At 42.3% G+C, this 15557-nt stretch overlaps 1 protein-coding gene across 1 annotated transcript in view; it reads left to right on the forward strand.

The window, feature by feature from the left end:
* Nucleotides 1-809: 809 nt before the first annotated feature.
* LOC121530717 (protein FAM189A2) overlaps nucleotides 810-15557 on the forward strand; it is a 43836-nt gene continuing 29088 nt past the window's right edge. The window contains exons 1-2 of the mRNA XM_041835901.2: nucleotides 810-1614; nucleotides 8084-8140. Coding sequence (XP_041691835.2) covers nucleotides 1318-1614; nucleotides 8084-8140 — 354 coding nt within the window. The 5' untranslated portion in view covers nucleotides 810-1317. The remainder of the gene's footprint in view (nucleotides 1615-8083; nucleotides 8141-15557) is intronic.

Raw genomic sequence — 15557 nt, forward strand, 5'->3', positions numbered from 1 at the left:
GTCCCATGGTGTTTATACTTGTGTACTATTGTTTGTACAGATGAACGTGGTACCTTCAGGCATTTGGAAATTGCTCCTAAGGATGAACCAGACTTGTGGAGGTCCACAATTTTTTTTGAGGTTTTAGCTGATTTCTTTTGATTTTCCTATGATGTCAAGCAAAGAGGCACTGAGTTTGAAGGTAGGCCTTGAAATACATCCACAGGTACACCTCCAATTGACTCAAATTATGTCAATTAGCCTATCAGAAGCTTCTAAAGCCATGACATAATTTTCTGGAATTTTCCAAGCTGTTTAAAGGCACAGTCAATTTAGTGTATGTAAACTTCTGACCCACTGGAATTGTGACACAGTGAATTATAAGTGAAATAATCTGTCTGTAAACTATTGTTGGAAAAATACTTGTGTCATGCACAAAGTAGATGTCCTAACCGACTTAACTATAGTTTGTTAATAAGAAATTTGTGGAGTGGTTGAAAAACGAGTTTGTATACTTCCGACTTCAACTGTATGTATGTATGTATGTATGTGTGTATGTGTGTCTTTCGGAAGGGTTGGGTTTAAAGCGGAAGTCAAATTTCGGTTGACCAATAAAGTGATCCTAATCTTAATATGTTCTGACACCAGAACTACAGCTGTTGTTAACAATAGTGTTGTGTGTGAAAAGGTTACACACATCACAGACAGTCATCTCAACAAAGGGAGGGGAGTGTGAGATTAGATGTGTTTAGTTAACCTCCTGTATGAAAGCACAACATCGACATCAAAGCTATCATCTGGAGAGATAATGTCGTTTTTATAAGTTTACATTTTATTCAGTTAAATTGTCATCAAAGCACAATTAATAAGACATAGCCTAATGAATCTCCTTTATCAATTCATTTTCAGTACAAATAATGACGACGGCCTGACTCAAAATAAAATCTACCTGCGGAGGTAAGAATTAAATCCTTGATTCATTTGACAGCAAAATATCCCCTCTGCGCCCTCAACACTTGGTCATGCCAGTCGGGGTCGGGGATGTGTGGCCTTTTCCCACGCACCCCCCGCCTCCCCTCTTCCGCCCTTCTTGTGCCTCTGCCAAAATATGTGAAACGCAATCCTAGCCCTGGTCACGGAGAGCAGTTATTTTAAAACTTCAAACTCAGCCACCTCGAGACGACCATGCGTAATGACGCTAAGATCCACGAACTCAACATACGGATCTCCGCTTTAATTTGGGAACAAAACTAAAATGATCATCCGCCTCCTCGCTAGGAGTTCACGTTCGATCCACGTTCGTTAGTTTGTTGTCCTTTCTCCGCTAGCGCGTCTCCAATGTCTCTCCCGGTAGTTCTCCCCGGATCGTGTTGCCCTGTAAACAGGGTTCCGCTGGCCTCTCAGTTGGCAGACCCGACGTTCAGGAGCCGGCCGCCCCACTGCATATCTGCCTCTCGCATGCCTGGTTCTCAGTCGAGGCTGCTCCCAGCGCTGCTCCCCGGCCGCCCGCTTCTCTCCCTCGGATTACTGCAACTGGTTCTCGGCTGCTCCATGGTCGCGCTCTCCTTCGGAGCTCTCTCCCTAAGTAGCTCTCCACCCATCCGAAACTCATGCCCTTTCTGGGCTGGGTCTTCAGTGAGTATAGTTGCCTAATAGGTTTATTAACACCACACACACACATAATTAATTAATACGATGGCAGTATTTTAATCTCTCCATGTTCTTGGTCTATGATAGCTACTCTATCAACAGGTAATAATAAATAATAATAATAATATGCCATTTAGCAGACGCTTTTATCCAAAGCGACTTACAGTCATGTGTGCATACATTTTTGTGTATGGGTGGTCCCGGGGATCGAACCCACTACCTTGGCGTTACAAGCGCCGTGCTCTACCAGCGCTTGTGCTTTCTTGAGCAGGGGGACCTTGCGGGCGCTGCAGGATTTCAGTCCTTCACGGCGTAGTGTGTTACCAATTGTTTTCTTGGTGACTATGGTCCCAGCTGCCTTGAGATCATTGACAAGATCCTCCCGTATAGTTATGTGCTGATTCCTCACCATTCTCATGATCATTGCAACTCCACGAGGTGAGATCTTGCATGGAGCCCCAGGCCGAGGGAGATTGACAGTACTTTTGTGTTTCTTCCATTTGCGAATAATCGCACTAACTGTTGTCACCTTCTCACCAAGCTGCTTGGCGATGGTCTTGTAGCCCATTACAGCCTTGTTTAGGGCTACAATCTTGTCCCTGACATCCTTGGAGAGCTCTTTGGTCTTGGCCATGGTGGAGAGTTTGGAATCTGATTGATTGATTGCTTCTGTGCACAGGTGTCTTTTATACAGGCAACAAGCTGAGATCAGGAGCACTCCCTTTAAGAGTGTGCTCCTAATCTCAGCTTGCTACCCGCACAAAAGACACCAGGGAGCCAGAAATCTTTCTGATTGAGAGGGGGTCAAATACTTATTTCCCTCATCAAAATGCAAATCAATGTACAACACTCCTGACATGCGTCCCTCCGGACCTTGTTGTTGCCACTCTGTCCCCCACTGCTCAAACAAAGCCACCATCAAAACTACAGACCGATCACCTCCTCGTCAGTGGGCAAACGCACGAAATCAGCAGAGGATCAAATACTTTTTTCCCTCACTGTACACCTTAGCCAAATACATTTAAACTCAGTTTCACAATTCCTGACATTTAATCCTAGTAAAAATTCCCTGTCTTATGTCAGTTAGGATCACCACATTATTTTAAGAATGTGAAATGTCAGAATAATAGTAGAGAAAATGATTTATTTCAGCTATTATTTATTTCATCACATTCCCAGTGGGTCAGAAGTTTACATACACTCAAATAGTATTTGGTAGCATTGCCTTTAAATTGTTTAACTTGGGTCAAACGTTTCGGGTAGCCTTCCACAAGCTTGCCACAATAAGTTGGGTGAATTTTGGCCCATTCTTCCTGAAAGAGCTGGTGTAACTGAGTCATGTTTGTAGGCCTCCTTGCTCGCACACGCTTTTTCAGTTCTGCCCACAAATGTTCTATAGGATTCAGGTCAGGGCTTTGTGATGGCCACTCCAATACCTTGACTTTGTTGTCCTTAAGCCATTTTGCCACAACTTTGGAAATATGCTTGGGGTCACTGTCCATTTGGAAGACCTATTTACGACCAAACTTTAACTTCCTGACTGATGTCTTGAGATGTTGCTTCAATATATCCACATAATTTTCCTTTCTCATGATGCCATCTATTTTGTGAAGTGCACCAGTCCCTCCTGCAGCAAAGCACCCCCACAGCATGATGCTGCCACCCCCGCGCTTCATGTTGGAATGGTGTTCTTCGGCTTGCAAGCCGCCCCCTTTTCCTCCAAACATAATGATGGTCATTATGGCCAAATAGTTATATTTTTGTTTCATTATACCAGAGGACATTTCTCCAAAAAATACTATATTTGTCCCCATGTGCAGTTACAAACCGTAGTCTGGCTTTTTTATGGCGGTTTTGGAGCATTGGCTTCTTCCTTGCTGAGCGGCCTTTCAGGTTATGTCGATATAGGACTTGTTTTACTGTGGATATAGATACTTTTGTACCTGTTTCCTCCAGCATCTTCACAAGGTCCTTTGCTGTTGTTCTGAGATTTATTTGCACTTTTTTCACCAAAGTACGTTCATCTCTAGGAGACAGAATGCGTCTCATTCCTGAGGGGTATGACGGCTGCATGGTCCCAAGGTGTTTATACTTGCGTACTATTGTTTGTACAGATGAACGTGGTACCTTCAGGCGTTTGGAAATTGCTCCCAAGGATGAACCAGACTTGTGGAGGTCTACACATTTTTTTCCTGAGGTCTTGGCTGATTTTTTTTGGTTTTCCCATGATGTCAAGCAAAGAGGCACTGAGTTTGAAGGTAGGCCTTGAAATACATCCACAGGTACAGCTCCAATTGACTCAAATGATGTCAATTAGCCTATCAGAAGCTTCTAAAGCCATGACATCATTTTCTGGAATTTTCCAAGCTGTTTAAAGGCACAGTCAACTTAGTGTATGTAAACTTCTGACGCACTGGAATTGTGATACAGTGAATTACAAGTCAAATAATCTGTCTATAAACAATTGTTGGAAAAATTAATTGTGTCATGCACAAAGTAGATGTCCTAACCGACTTGCCAATACTATAGTTTGTTAACAAGAAATGTGTGGAGTGGTTGAAAAATGAGTTCTAATGACTCCAACCTACAGTGAGGGAAAAAAGTATTTGATCCCCTGCCGATCCCGCACGTCTGCCCACCGACAAAGAAACAATCAGTCCACAATTTCAATGGTAGGTTCACCTGAACAGTGAGAGACAGAACAACAACAAAAAAATCCAGAAAAACGCATGCCAAAAATGTCATAAATTGATTAGCACTTCAATGAGGGAAACAAGTACCTGACCCCCCTGCAAAACATGACTTCGTACTTGGTGGTAGTGTAGCAGTTCTGGAACTATTACGCAAATCAGACCCAGAAGACATGGCAGAGCACTAGCCTGGTGTCATATCTAGATGCTATTTTAGATTGTCCTGTAGTATTAGGCTACGTGTTTGTTGACATTATTTTAGGGTGGTTTATGTTGGTAACGGCTGCAGTAGGATACTATGTGAGTGGAACAGATTGTGGGAAATGACTGGGTAGAAATAAAGTTTAAATCCAAATCTGTCTCTTTATAAATCAGTCAGTCCAAATAAGGGACTACTACTGTCCTATTGTAAGGAATGTCAGTATCAGGGTCAAGGGTTATAGTCTAGTCATTACTCACCAGTACCACTAGACATTTCCTGGTCTGTGACTGTCTTCACCTCACAAAGCTCATCTCAAATCACCAAATTTTCTCAGAAAACATTGTGACTAAAGTTTCTCTTGGAAAACCCTTTCTGATGTAGGATTACTTGTTCTGAACCAGACCCGGAGCTTTAATATTTATTTCTCCAGGGTGTCCGTCTTGGGTGAAGTCCTAAATGGCACCAGGGTGTCCATCTTGGGTGAAGTCCTAAATGGCACCAGGGTGTCCGTCTTGGGTGAAGTCCTAAATGGCACCAGGGTGTCCGTCTTGGGTGAAGTCCTAAATGGCACCAGGGTGTCCATCTTGGGTGAAGTCCTAAATGGCACCAGGGTGTCCGTCTTGGGTGAAGTCCTAAATGGCACCAGGGTGTCCATCTTGGGTGAAGTCCTAAATGGCACCAGGGTGTCCGTCTTGGGTGAAGTCCTAAATGGCACCAGGGTGTCCATCTTGGGTGAAGTCCTAAATGGCACCAGGGTGTCCATCTTGGGTGAAATCCTAAATGGCACCAGGGTGTCCATCTTGGGTGAAGTCCTAAATGGTACCCTATTCCCTACATAGTGTAAGCCTTCTGGACCCTGGTCAAAAGTAGTGCACTAAATAATAGGGAATAGGGTGTCATTGTGGGATGCAGCCCTGGTCTTTCTCCATCTTGGTTTATATAATAGTGTAATAAAAGGCTATATTTCTTGTTGAGCATCCCTTCCTGCTGCCTGAAACACATCTGCTCTCAGACCCATCGATTCTAACCTGGTTATATGGAGAAACCTTATCGCTCACGACTCCTAAAATGCTTTATAATGCTCTCTCTCTCTCAGCAACAGACTGAGCTCAGCTCACCCATGCTTTAGTTGAGAGAAGACAGACAATTGTAGCTTACAATAGAGAAGACAGCTACAGTGTAAGGACCAGTTTAAAACATTTTACATAGGCCTAACTAGTAGTATGGATTCACTTGTTAAGAATCTACGTAGGCCTTATAAAGGGTTCATTAAGCATTGAACATTGCTGTTCTTTTAAAGTGGGACTGTGCATTGTACAATGACTTCTCTAACATCTCTAAGTCTTCAACACAGAGGTTACATGCTTGTCAAGCTACTACTGCTACTCAGACAAAATACAATGGTGGCTGCCAGGCCTGCCAAACCCCAGAATAATGGCCCTGTTTAGTCTTCATCTGTTCAGCCACTGTGACAGACCACTTCATTTAGGAGTATTAGGCCCTTTCAGTTTAATCAGAAAATACTTCTGAAACACTTTTTTTGTGTGTGTGTGTGTGTGTGTGTGTTCTTCCCAAGAATGTGAAATGACTAAAGAGTATTCTGAGATATTGTAGGGTTTTCCCACTGATCTATAGGGCCGGCAGTGTTGTAGACTTCACTTGGCCTTTGTAGATGTCAAGTAGGCCAATGCGCTTCTACATTTGTGAAAAGTGCATAATATTGTGTGAAAAACTTGTGCAAAATATGAACATTTGGCAAATTATCCTGTTTAAAGTCATTTTTTTAATGTTCACTGGCAAATCACTCCTCAGCCAACACACTGACTCACTCAGCATACTCCCATGTTCCAGGAAATCTGTGTAAGGGAGTTATGGTCTGTTGAAGTAACTCTGTAGTTATTGTTGGGAAGTGTGGTGCAGTAGCCTTCACAGGAAGCTGAAGGAAACAGGCACTCTCTGCTTTAGTTCATTATGTCATAGTAAGTCAGACAACATTCATTCAACCTTAGACAACATTCACACAACCTTTGACAACATTCAGACAACATTCATTCAACCTTAGACAATATTCACACAACCTTTGACAACATTCAGACAACTTTTAAGCAACATTCCCACAACCTTAGACAACCTCCACACAACATTTACACAACCTTATATTTGACAACATTCCCACAACCTTAGTTGACATTCACCTCAGGTGAATCGTGTAGCTCCCCTGTAGCTCAGTTGGTAGAGCATGGCGTTTGCAACGCCAGGGTTGTGGGTTCGTTTCCCATGGGGGGCCAGTATGAAAACAATGAAATAATAATATGTATGCACTCACTAACTGTAAGTTGCTCTGGATAAGAGCGTCTGCTAAATGACTAACATGTCTGAACCTAAACAACTCTAATTGAAAACAGACTTCACATGAACTTCAAGACTCTATAGGCGAAACTCTCTGAAATGGATATCATACTATAACAATCCAATGATAAGCAGGTCTGCTCAGTCCATCCAGGGACTGTTAGTGGTGAGACATCATATATGCAGCAGCCACATATTGAGTCAATTATCCACTGGTGGTGAATGGGGGTGATATGGGGAGGTGGGGGTAATGTTGAAATGGGGGAGGTGGTGTGGGAGATGGGGGTGATTGGGGTAGCGGGGTGATGGGGGACATGATGTGACGGGGTAACGGGGTGATGGGGTGGATGGGGAGGTGGGGGTGAGGGGAGGTGGGGGTGGATGGGGTAACGGGGTGATGGGAGAGGGCAGGAGAGGAGAGATGAGGACACAGAGCAGAGAGAGGCTACGTCTCAAATGGCATCCTATTCGCTATTTATACTCCCATGAGGCTCTGGTCAATATAGTGCACTATATGGGGAATGGGGTGCAACCGGAGTAGGCACATCTGGAGAAGCAAGATTCCATCCCCCAAAAACCCTCTGCTCCGTCAGTCACCTCAGGGTGCTGTCACTAGATGCTAATTTATTACCAGTGGATTTGAAACATGTGGATTGGCCTGGCTTGATAAGAATCTGGTCAGAGTATCAGGAGGAGGAGATGTCTCTCAGTTGGTCTTCTTTTGAGAGAGAGAGAGAGAGAGATTTTGGCAGTACTGTTTCGGCTGGTATTGAAACTACATGGATCATACTACTACGTACTAGAAGAGCTCTGTCCTTTCTAAGACCATCAGACCCACTGAGCCTATAGGGGTCATCCAGCTATAGGCCTGTGTGTGTGTGACGCTGTGTCCCTCTGTGTATATGAAAAGTGGTTCCAGCCACTGCACTGTGCAGTCAGATAGAACCAGAGGGATCTGAGCAGTCTGAACTATGTGAGCCCATATCATGAGCACAATGGAGGAGCTGGGGAGAACAGGAAGCACCAGGCTTTAGACCACACACACTGATACCAGAGGATAATGGAGACAAGTGTGTGTGTGCGTGTGTGTTCATTAATGTGAGTGTGTGTGTGTGGTTGTGTGGTTGTGGGTGGTTGTCTGTCTGCATGGTATACAGTATGTATTGCTGACTATGTATTGCTGACTGGTGTCTGTGTTCTTCTTCCTCTTCAGGTGATTCTGTCAGGGATCGTTGGCCTCACAACATGGAGGAGACCCATGCTGCTGCTGGTAGGCCAAATGTCACAGACATTTACTGTAGATATATTTCTAGATATGACAGAACTGTACTGTATATATATATACACGAGGAGGTGTGGTATATGGCCAATATACCACGGCTAAGGGCTGTTCTTATGCACGACGCAACGCGGAGTTCCTGGACAAAGCCCTTAGCCGTGGTATATTGGCCATATATCACAAACCCAGAGGTGACTTATTGCTATTATAAACTGGTTACCAACTTAATTAGAGCAGTAAAAATATATTTTTTGTCATACCAGTGGTATACGGTCTGATATACCACGTCTGTCAGCCAATCAGCATTCAGGGCTCGAACCACCCAGTTTATAAGGTCTGATATACCACGTCTGTCAGCCAATCAGCATTCAGGGCTCGAACCACCCAGTGTATAAGGTGTGATATACCACGTCTGTCACCCAATCAGCATTCAGGGCTGGAAGCACCTGAATGAGGAAAACCTTCTGACCTATCTTACTAGTACTCCTTGTACCAATGGGCAGTTTGGAATGAGCTAATATATTTGTTTATGTTACATGATTACGACAACAAAGGATTCAACATTTAAATTTTTACATTTTAGTCATTTAGCAGATGCTCTTATCCAGAGCGACTTACAGTTAGTGAGTGCATACATTTTCATACTGGCCCCCCGTGGGAAACGAACCCACAACCCTGGCGTTGCAAGCGCCATGCTCTACCAACTGAGCTACACAGGACTTTATGAACTGAACAGTGAGAATGTTTCTACAAGCCTGCAGGAAGGCTATATATGACCAGGGATATCCCAGCAAAATCCCTGTCAATAGACCATAATGTTCCTCTAATTAAATGAATAGAACCATTTTTTCGCTGTGTTTTCTGATTATGCTGTACTGGACGTCACGTCCTGAGAATGCCATCCATGTAGCCATGGAGGTTTGGTTTGGTCTATTCTGTGGTGTCATGAAAAACAGCCAGGACAAATCCTCACTAAGCACAGCAATTATAGTGTTAGGTCAGCCATGTCATTTAGCAGACACTCTTATTCAGAGCAACTAGGGTTAAGAGGACCATGCTAGAGGGGTTATGTCAGACTCTGGACCCCTTGTGACTTATGTCTCCCGAGTGGCGCAGTGGTCTAAGGCCACTAGAGATCCTGGTTCGAATCCAGTCGTAGCCGGCCGCGACCGGGAGACCCATGGAGCGCGCACAAATGGCCCAGCGTCGTCCAAGGTAGAGGAGGGAATGGCCGGCAGGGATGTAGCTCAGTTGGTAGAGCATGGCGTTTGCAACGCCAGGGTTGTGGGTTCGATTCCCATGGGGGGCCAGTATGAAAAATAAATTATGCACTAACTGTAAGTCGCTCTGGATAAGAGCGTCTGCTAAATGACTAAAATGTAAATGTAAAATGTGACTAAATGGTCACACTAGAAAGGACCAAATCAGCAACAGAAATGTTGAGCATCTACAGTGAGCTGCAAAAGTATTGTGACTTTTCTTTTTTTGGGGGGGCTCTGTACTCCAACACTTTGGATTTAAAATGAAACAATGACTATGATATGGATGAAAATACCCTCAAATAAAAGCTGACAGTCTGTATAATTTCAAGTCCAAAGTGCTGGAGTACAGAGCTAAAACAACAACCAAAAATGTCCCAATACATTTGGAGCTCATTGTATTTGATCTTGAAGCCACACTGTCCGTTTTCTTAGTTTAACTACTCAGGAGCCCCATTTCACTGGCAGGTTAATCATGTTTAAAATTGTTTACCAGTAGACTACACAGTAAATAAAGAATATTAGTATTCAATATCTTGTTGCGGTTCCCATTGTTTTCTTGGATCAAAGCTCAAAGCCCAGTAAAAAACTATCCTTTGCACCTGCTTCACAAAGACTAGATGATTTTGTGTTTCAAAAACCCCAACTTGTCGTCAAATTCCCTGTCCTCCCGAATCCTTAACACCATGTAGTCTGGTGTGTTTGATTTCTCTGTATTAAAGCCAAGAAACTCTGTTTTTACCCAGGTTTTCTCAAATCCTACCCCTTGTGGCACTAGACCCCTGAACAAACCCTAGTCTCTATCTCAGTGGTTCCCTCCCCTCCCCATACACTGATACATCACACTCTCAACCCAGCAGCGTTGCATATCCCAACCCTCCCCATCACTGATACATCACACTCTCAACCCAGCAGCGTTGCATATCCCAACCCTCCCCTCCCCATACACTGATACATCACACTCTTTCCCTTCTTTAAGCCCACCCCTCTCTTTATTCATGTTTTGTTTAGTCTCTTATTTTGTTTTGACTCCTGTTTTTGTGTGTTTTTTTTAATTCTATAATTGTAAAGTGATTGGGTCCTTGAAAAGCGCAACAGTGCCTTCAGATAGTATTCACACCCCTTTTACTTTTTCCACATTTTGTTGTGTTACAGCCTAAATTTATAATGGATTGAATATAGATTTTTTTTGTCACTGGCCTACACACAATACCCCATAATGTCAAAATTTATTTTATTTGAAATGTTTGCCAATTAATAAAAAATGAAAAGCTGAAATGTCTTGACTCAATAAGGATTCAACCTCTTTGTTATGGCAAGCCTAAATAAGTTCAGGAGTAAACATTTGCTTAACAAGTCACATAATAAGTTGCATGGACTCACTCATAATAGAGCTTAACATGATTTTTGAATGACAGCCTCAGTTGAGCAGTGATTTTCAAACACAGATTCAACCACAAAGACCAGGGACGTTTTCCAATGCCTCGCAAAGAAAGGCACCTATTGGTAGATGGGTAAAACATTTAAAAAGCAGACATTAAACATCCCTTTGAGCATGGTGAAGTTATTCATTACATTTTGGATGGTGTATCAATACACCAAGTCACTACAAATATACAGGCGTCCTTCCTAACTCAGTTGCCAGAGAGGAAGGAAACCGCTCAGGGATTTCACCATGAGGCCAATGGTGACTTTAAAACAGTTACAGAGTTTAATGGCTGTGATAGGAGAAAACTGAGGATGGATCAACAACATTGTAGTTACTCCACAATACAAACCTAATTGACAGAGTGAAAAGAAGGAAACCTGTACAAAATGCATCCTGTTTGCAACAAAGCACTAAAGTAATACTGCAAAAAATGTGTCAAAGCAATAAACTTTTTGTCCTGAATAAAAAGTGTTATGTTTGAGGCAAATCCAATACAACACATTACCGAGTACCACTCTCCATATTTTCAAGCATAGTGGTGGCTGCATCATGTTATGGGTATGCTTGTAATCATTAAGGACTTGGGAGTTTCTCAGGATACAAAATAAATTGAATGGAGCTAAGCACAGGCAAAATCCAAGCTGAAAATCTGATTCAGTCTGCTTTCCACCAGACAATGGAAGATGAATTCACCTTTCAGCAGGACAATAACCTAAAACACAAGGCCAAATCTATGCTTACCAAGAAGATAGCAGTGGTGTAAAGTACTTAAGTAAAAATACTTTAAAGTACTACATAAGTAGTGTTTTGGGGTATCTGTACTTTACTTTACTATTTATATTTTTGACTACTTTTACTTTTACTTCACTACATTCCTAAAGAAAAGAATGTACTTTTTACTCCTTACATTTTCCCTGACACCCAAAAGTACTTGTTACATTTTGAATGCTTAGCAGGACAGGAAAATTGTCTAATTCACGCACTTATCAAGAGAACATCCCTGGTCATCCCTACTGCCTCTGATCTGGCAGACTCACTAAACACAAATGCTTAGTTTGTAAATCATGTCTGACTGTTGAAGTGTGCCCTGGCTATCTGTACATTTACAAAACAAGCAAATCGTGTCGTCTGGGTTGCTTAATATAAGGAATTTGAAATGATTTATACTTTTACTTTTACTTTTGATACTTAAGTATATTTTAGCGATTACATTTACTTTTGATACTTAAGTATATTTAAATCCAAATACTTTTAGACTTTTACTCAAGTAGTATTTGACTGTGTGACTTTCACTTTTACTTGAGTCATTTTCTTTTAAGGTATCTTTACTTTTACTCAATTGGGTACTTTTTTCACAGCTGGAAGACATTGAATGTTCCTGAGTGGCCGAGTTACAGTTTTGACTTAAGTCTACTTCAAAATCTATGGCAAGACCTGAAAATGGTTGTCTAGCAATGATCAACAACTAATTTGACAGAGCTTGAAGAATGTTGAAAATAATAATGGGCAAATGTTGCACAATCCAGGTGTGGAAAGCTCTTAGAGACTTACCCAGAAAGGTGATTCTACAAAGTATTGACTCAGGGGTGTGAATACTTATGTAAAGGAGATCTTTCTGTATTTCATTTTCAATAAGTTTGCAAACATGTCTAAAACATGTTTTTACTTTGTCATTATGGGGTATTGTGTGTAGATTGGTAAGAAAATATATATATTTAATCCACAACAAAATGTAGAATAAGACAAGAGGTATGAATACTTTTTAAAGGCACTTTAAGTCCCATGTATTATTATTATTATAATTATTATCCACAAGGGGGTACTTGAGAAGACTCATGAGACCATAGTCCTACTGGTAAAATGCACATGAGGTGGTACTTTAAAGTTAGTCCGGGCAGAGCAAAATTCAGTTGGTGGTTTGGGAACCACTACTCTAGCTGACCTAAAGGTTAGATGATCTTGGTCTGTGCTCTGGAGGTCATGGATCAAGCTCTCTGCCCTCCTGGCCAAAACGTCGCTTGATGGCACTGTATCTCTGACCACATGGAGATTCATTCAGCACTGTGTTTACTGGATATTTGAGCGTTCACATGAACATGATTCTGACTTGTATTTTTCCAGATATTTGAGCCTTCACATGAACATGATTCTGACTTGTATTTTTCCAGATATTTGAGCGTTCACATGAACATGATTCTGACTTGTATTTTTCCAGATATTTGAGCCTTCACATGAACATGATTCTGACTTGTATTTTTCCAGATATTTGAGCCTTCACATGAACATGATTCTGACTTGTATTTTTCCAGATATTTGAGCGTTCACATGAACATGATTCTGACTTGTATTTTTCCAGATATTTGAGCGTTCACATGAACATGATTCTGACTTGTATTTTTCCAGATATTTGAGTGTTCACATGAACATGATTCTGACTTGTATTTTTCCAGATATTTGAGCCTTCACATGAACATGATTCTGACTTGTATTTTTCCAGATATTTGAGCCTTCACATGAACATGATTCTGACTTGTATTTTTCCAGATATTTGAGCCTTCACATGAACATGATTCTGACTTGTATTTTTCCAGATATTTGAGCCTTCACATGAACATGATTCTGACTTGTATTTTTCCAGATATTTGAGCCTTCACATGAACATGATTCTGACTTGTATTTTTCCAGATATTTGAGCGTTCACATGAACATGATTCTGACTTGTATTTTTCCAGATATTTGAGCCTTCACATGAACATGATTCTGACTTGTATTTTTCCAGATATTTGAGCCTTCACATGAACATGATTCTGACTTGTATTTTTCCAGATATTTGAGCGTTCACATGAACATGATTCTGACTTGTATTTTTCCAGATATTTGAGCGTTCACATGAACATGATTCTGACTTGTATTTTTCCAGATATTTGAGCGTTCACATGAACATGATTCTGACTTGTATTTTTCCAGATATTTGAGCGTTCACATGAACATGATTCTGACTTGTATTTTTCCAGATATTTGAGCGTTCACATGAACATGATTCTGACTTGTATTTTTCCAGATATTTGAGCCTTCACATGAACATGATTCTGACTTGTATTTTTCCAGATATTTGAGCCTTCACATGAACATGATTCTGACTTGTATTTTTCCAGATATTTGAGCCTTCACATGAACATGATTCTGACTTGTATTTTTAAAGTGCTTTTCTCCTTTACTTCTATACTGTATTTGTTATAATGTCCAATCTGATTCCTACAACATAATGTTGTCAGTGTATACTAGCATGTTACCAATTGAGGAATCGTCACAATATATTGAAAACAACAGTTAACAGAGAAGGAGGGTCTTATAAGTGTAAAGAGGGTCTTAGTCTTAATCTGTTCTACTTGTGACGTGTGTGTGTGCGTGCGTGCATGTGATACAGGGAAGAGGAAGTGGTAGAGCCAGATTTAATCCCATGGTGGTGGTTTTGTGTGAGAGAGAGAGAGAGAGAGAGAGAGAGAGAGAGAGAGAGAGAGAGAGAGAGAGGGGGGGGGGGAGAGAGAGAGAGAGAGAGAGAGAGAGAGAGAGAGAGGGGGGGGAGAGAGAGAGAGAGAGAGAGAGAGAGAGAGAGAGAGAGAGAGAAAGGAGAGAGAGAGAGAGAGAGAGAGAGAGAGAGAGAGAGAGAGAGAGAGAGAGAGAGAGAGAGAGAGAGAAGAGAGAGAGAGAGAGAGAGAGAGAGAGAGAGAGAGAGAGAGAGAGAGAGAGAGAGAGAGAGAGAAGAGAGAGAGAGAGAGAGAGAGAGAGAGAGAGAGAGAGAGAGAGAGAGAGAGGTTATTTACTAAACAAGGGTTAGAGTTGATGATAAACTGATGCTTGGTCCATTGTCCTGTTTGGCAGGGCCTGTGTGGAACAATGGTGTGAGGGGACACTGTGTTAAAGGGCGCCACATTTGAGAATGCTCATTTTGTGTGTGAGAGTGTGTGTTTATTCAACTGTTAGTTTGTGTGTTTATTTTGGTGTCTGTCTCTGTTTGTGCATGTGGAATTCCACAGACGATTAGTCTGAGAGAGAGAGAGAGAGAGAGAGGTGACACTGACTGAGTTAGGACAATGATTGACTGTATCCTCCCTGTCACAAAGAGGCTATTGAGCCACACCTCTTACCTGAGTGATTTCTATGGCCGCTGTCCAGAGAGACAGGGACAGACACAGAGAGACAGACAGAGAGACATAAAGACGGACAGATGGACGGAGGGAAAGACACAGTCATAGACAGACAGACAGACAGACAGGTCACCATGCGTTCCACTATAGAGACACAGAGACAGACAGACAGGTCACCATGCGTTCCACTATAGAGACACAGAGACAGACAGACAGGGAAACACAAAGGGACAGACAGAGACAGGTCACCATGCGTCCCAGTCTCAGTTCCACTATAAATACCCCTCTGCCTCACTGTGACATGGGGGGACGGTTGTTGGGGGGCTGGGTGGGGCGTTGGGGAGATATCCTGGCGATATCCTGCTGTAATACGGCCCCAGGACAGACCCAACACCCCAACTCCCTCAGCTATACACCTCACTGCTACCCCCTCCCTAATGCCAGCAACCGCCAGGCAACCGAAACTGATCCCACCACTCCCACCTACTCTTTCTCAGCTGAGGTCATGGGTCAACTGTCACATGACACCCCCTTCCTCTTCCTGATTATGAGACCCACAGAGTCAGAGAGTC

The sequence above is a fragment of the Coregonus clupeaformis genome, chromosome 18, assembly GCF_020615455.1.
Source record: "Coregonus clupeaformis isolate EN_2021a chromosome 18, ASM2061545v1, whole genome shotgun sequence".
NCBI classification, from domain to species: domain Eukaryota; kingdom Metazoa; phylum Chordata; class Actinopteri; order Salmoniformes; family Salmonidae; genus Coregonus; species Coregonus clupeaformis.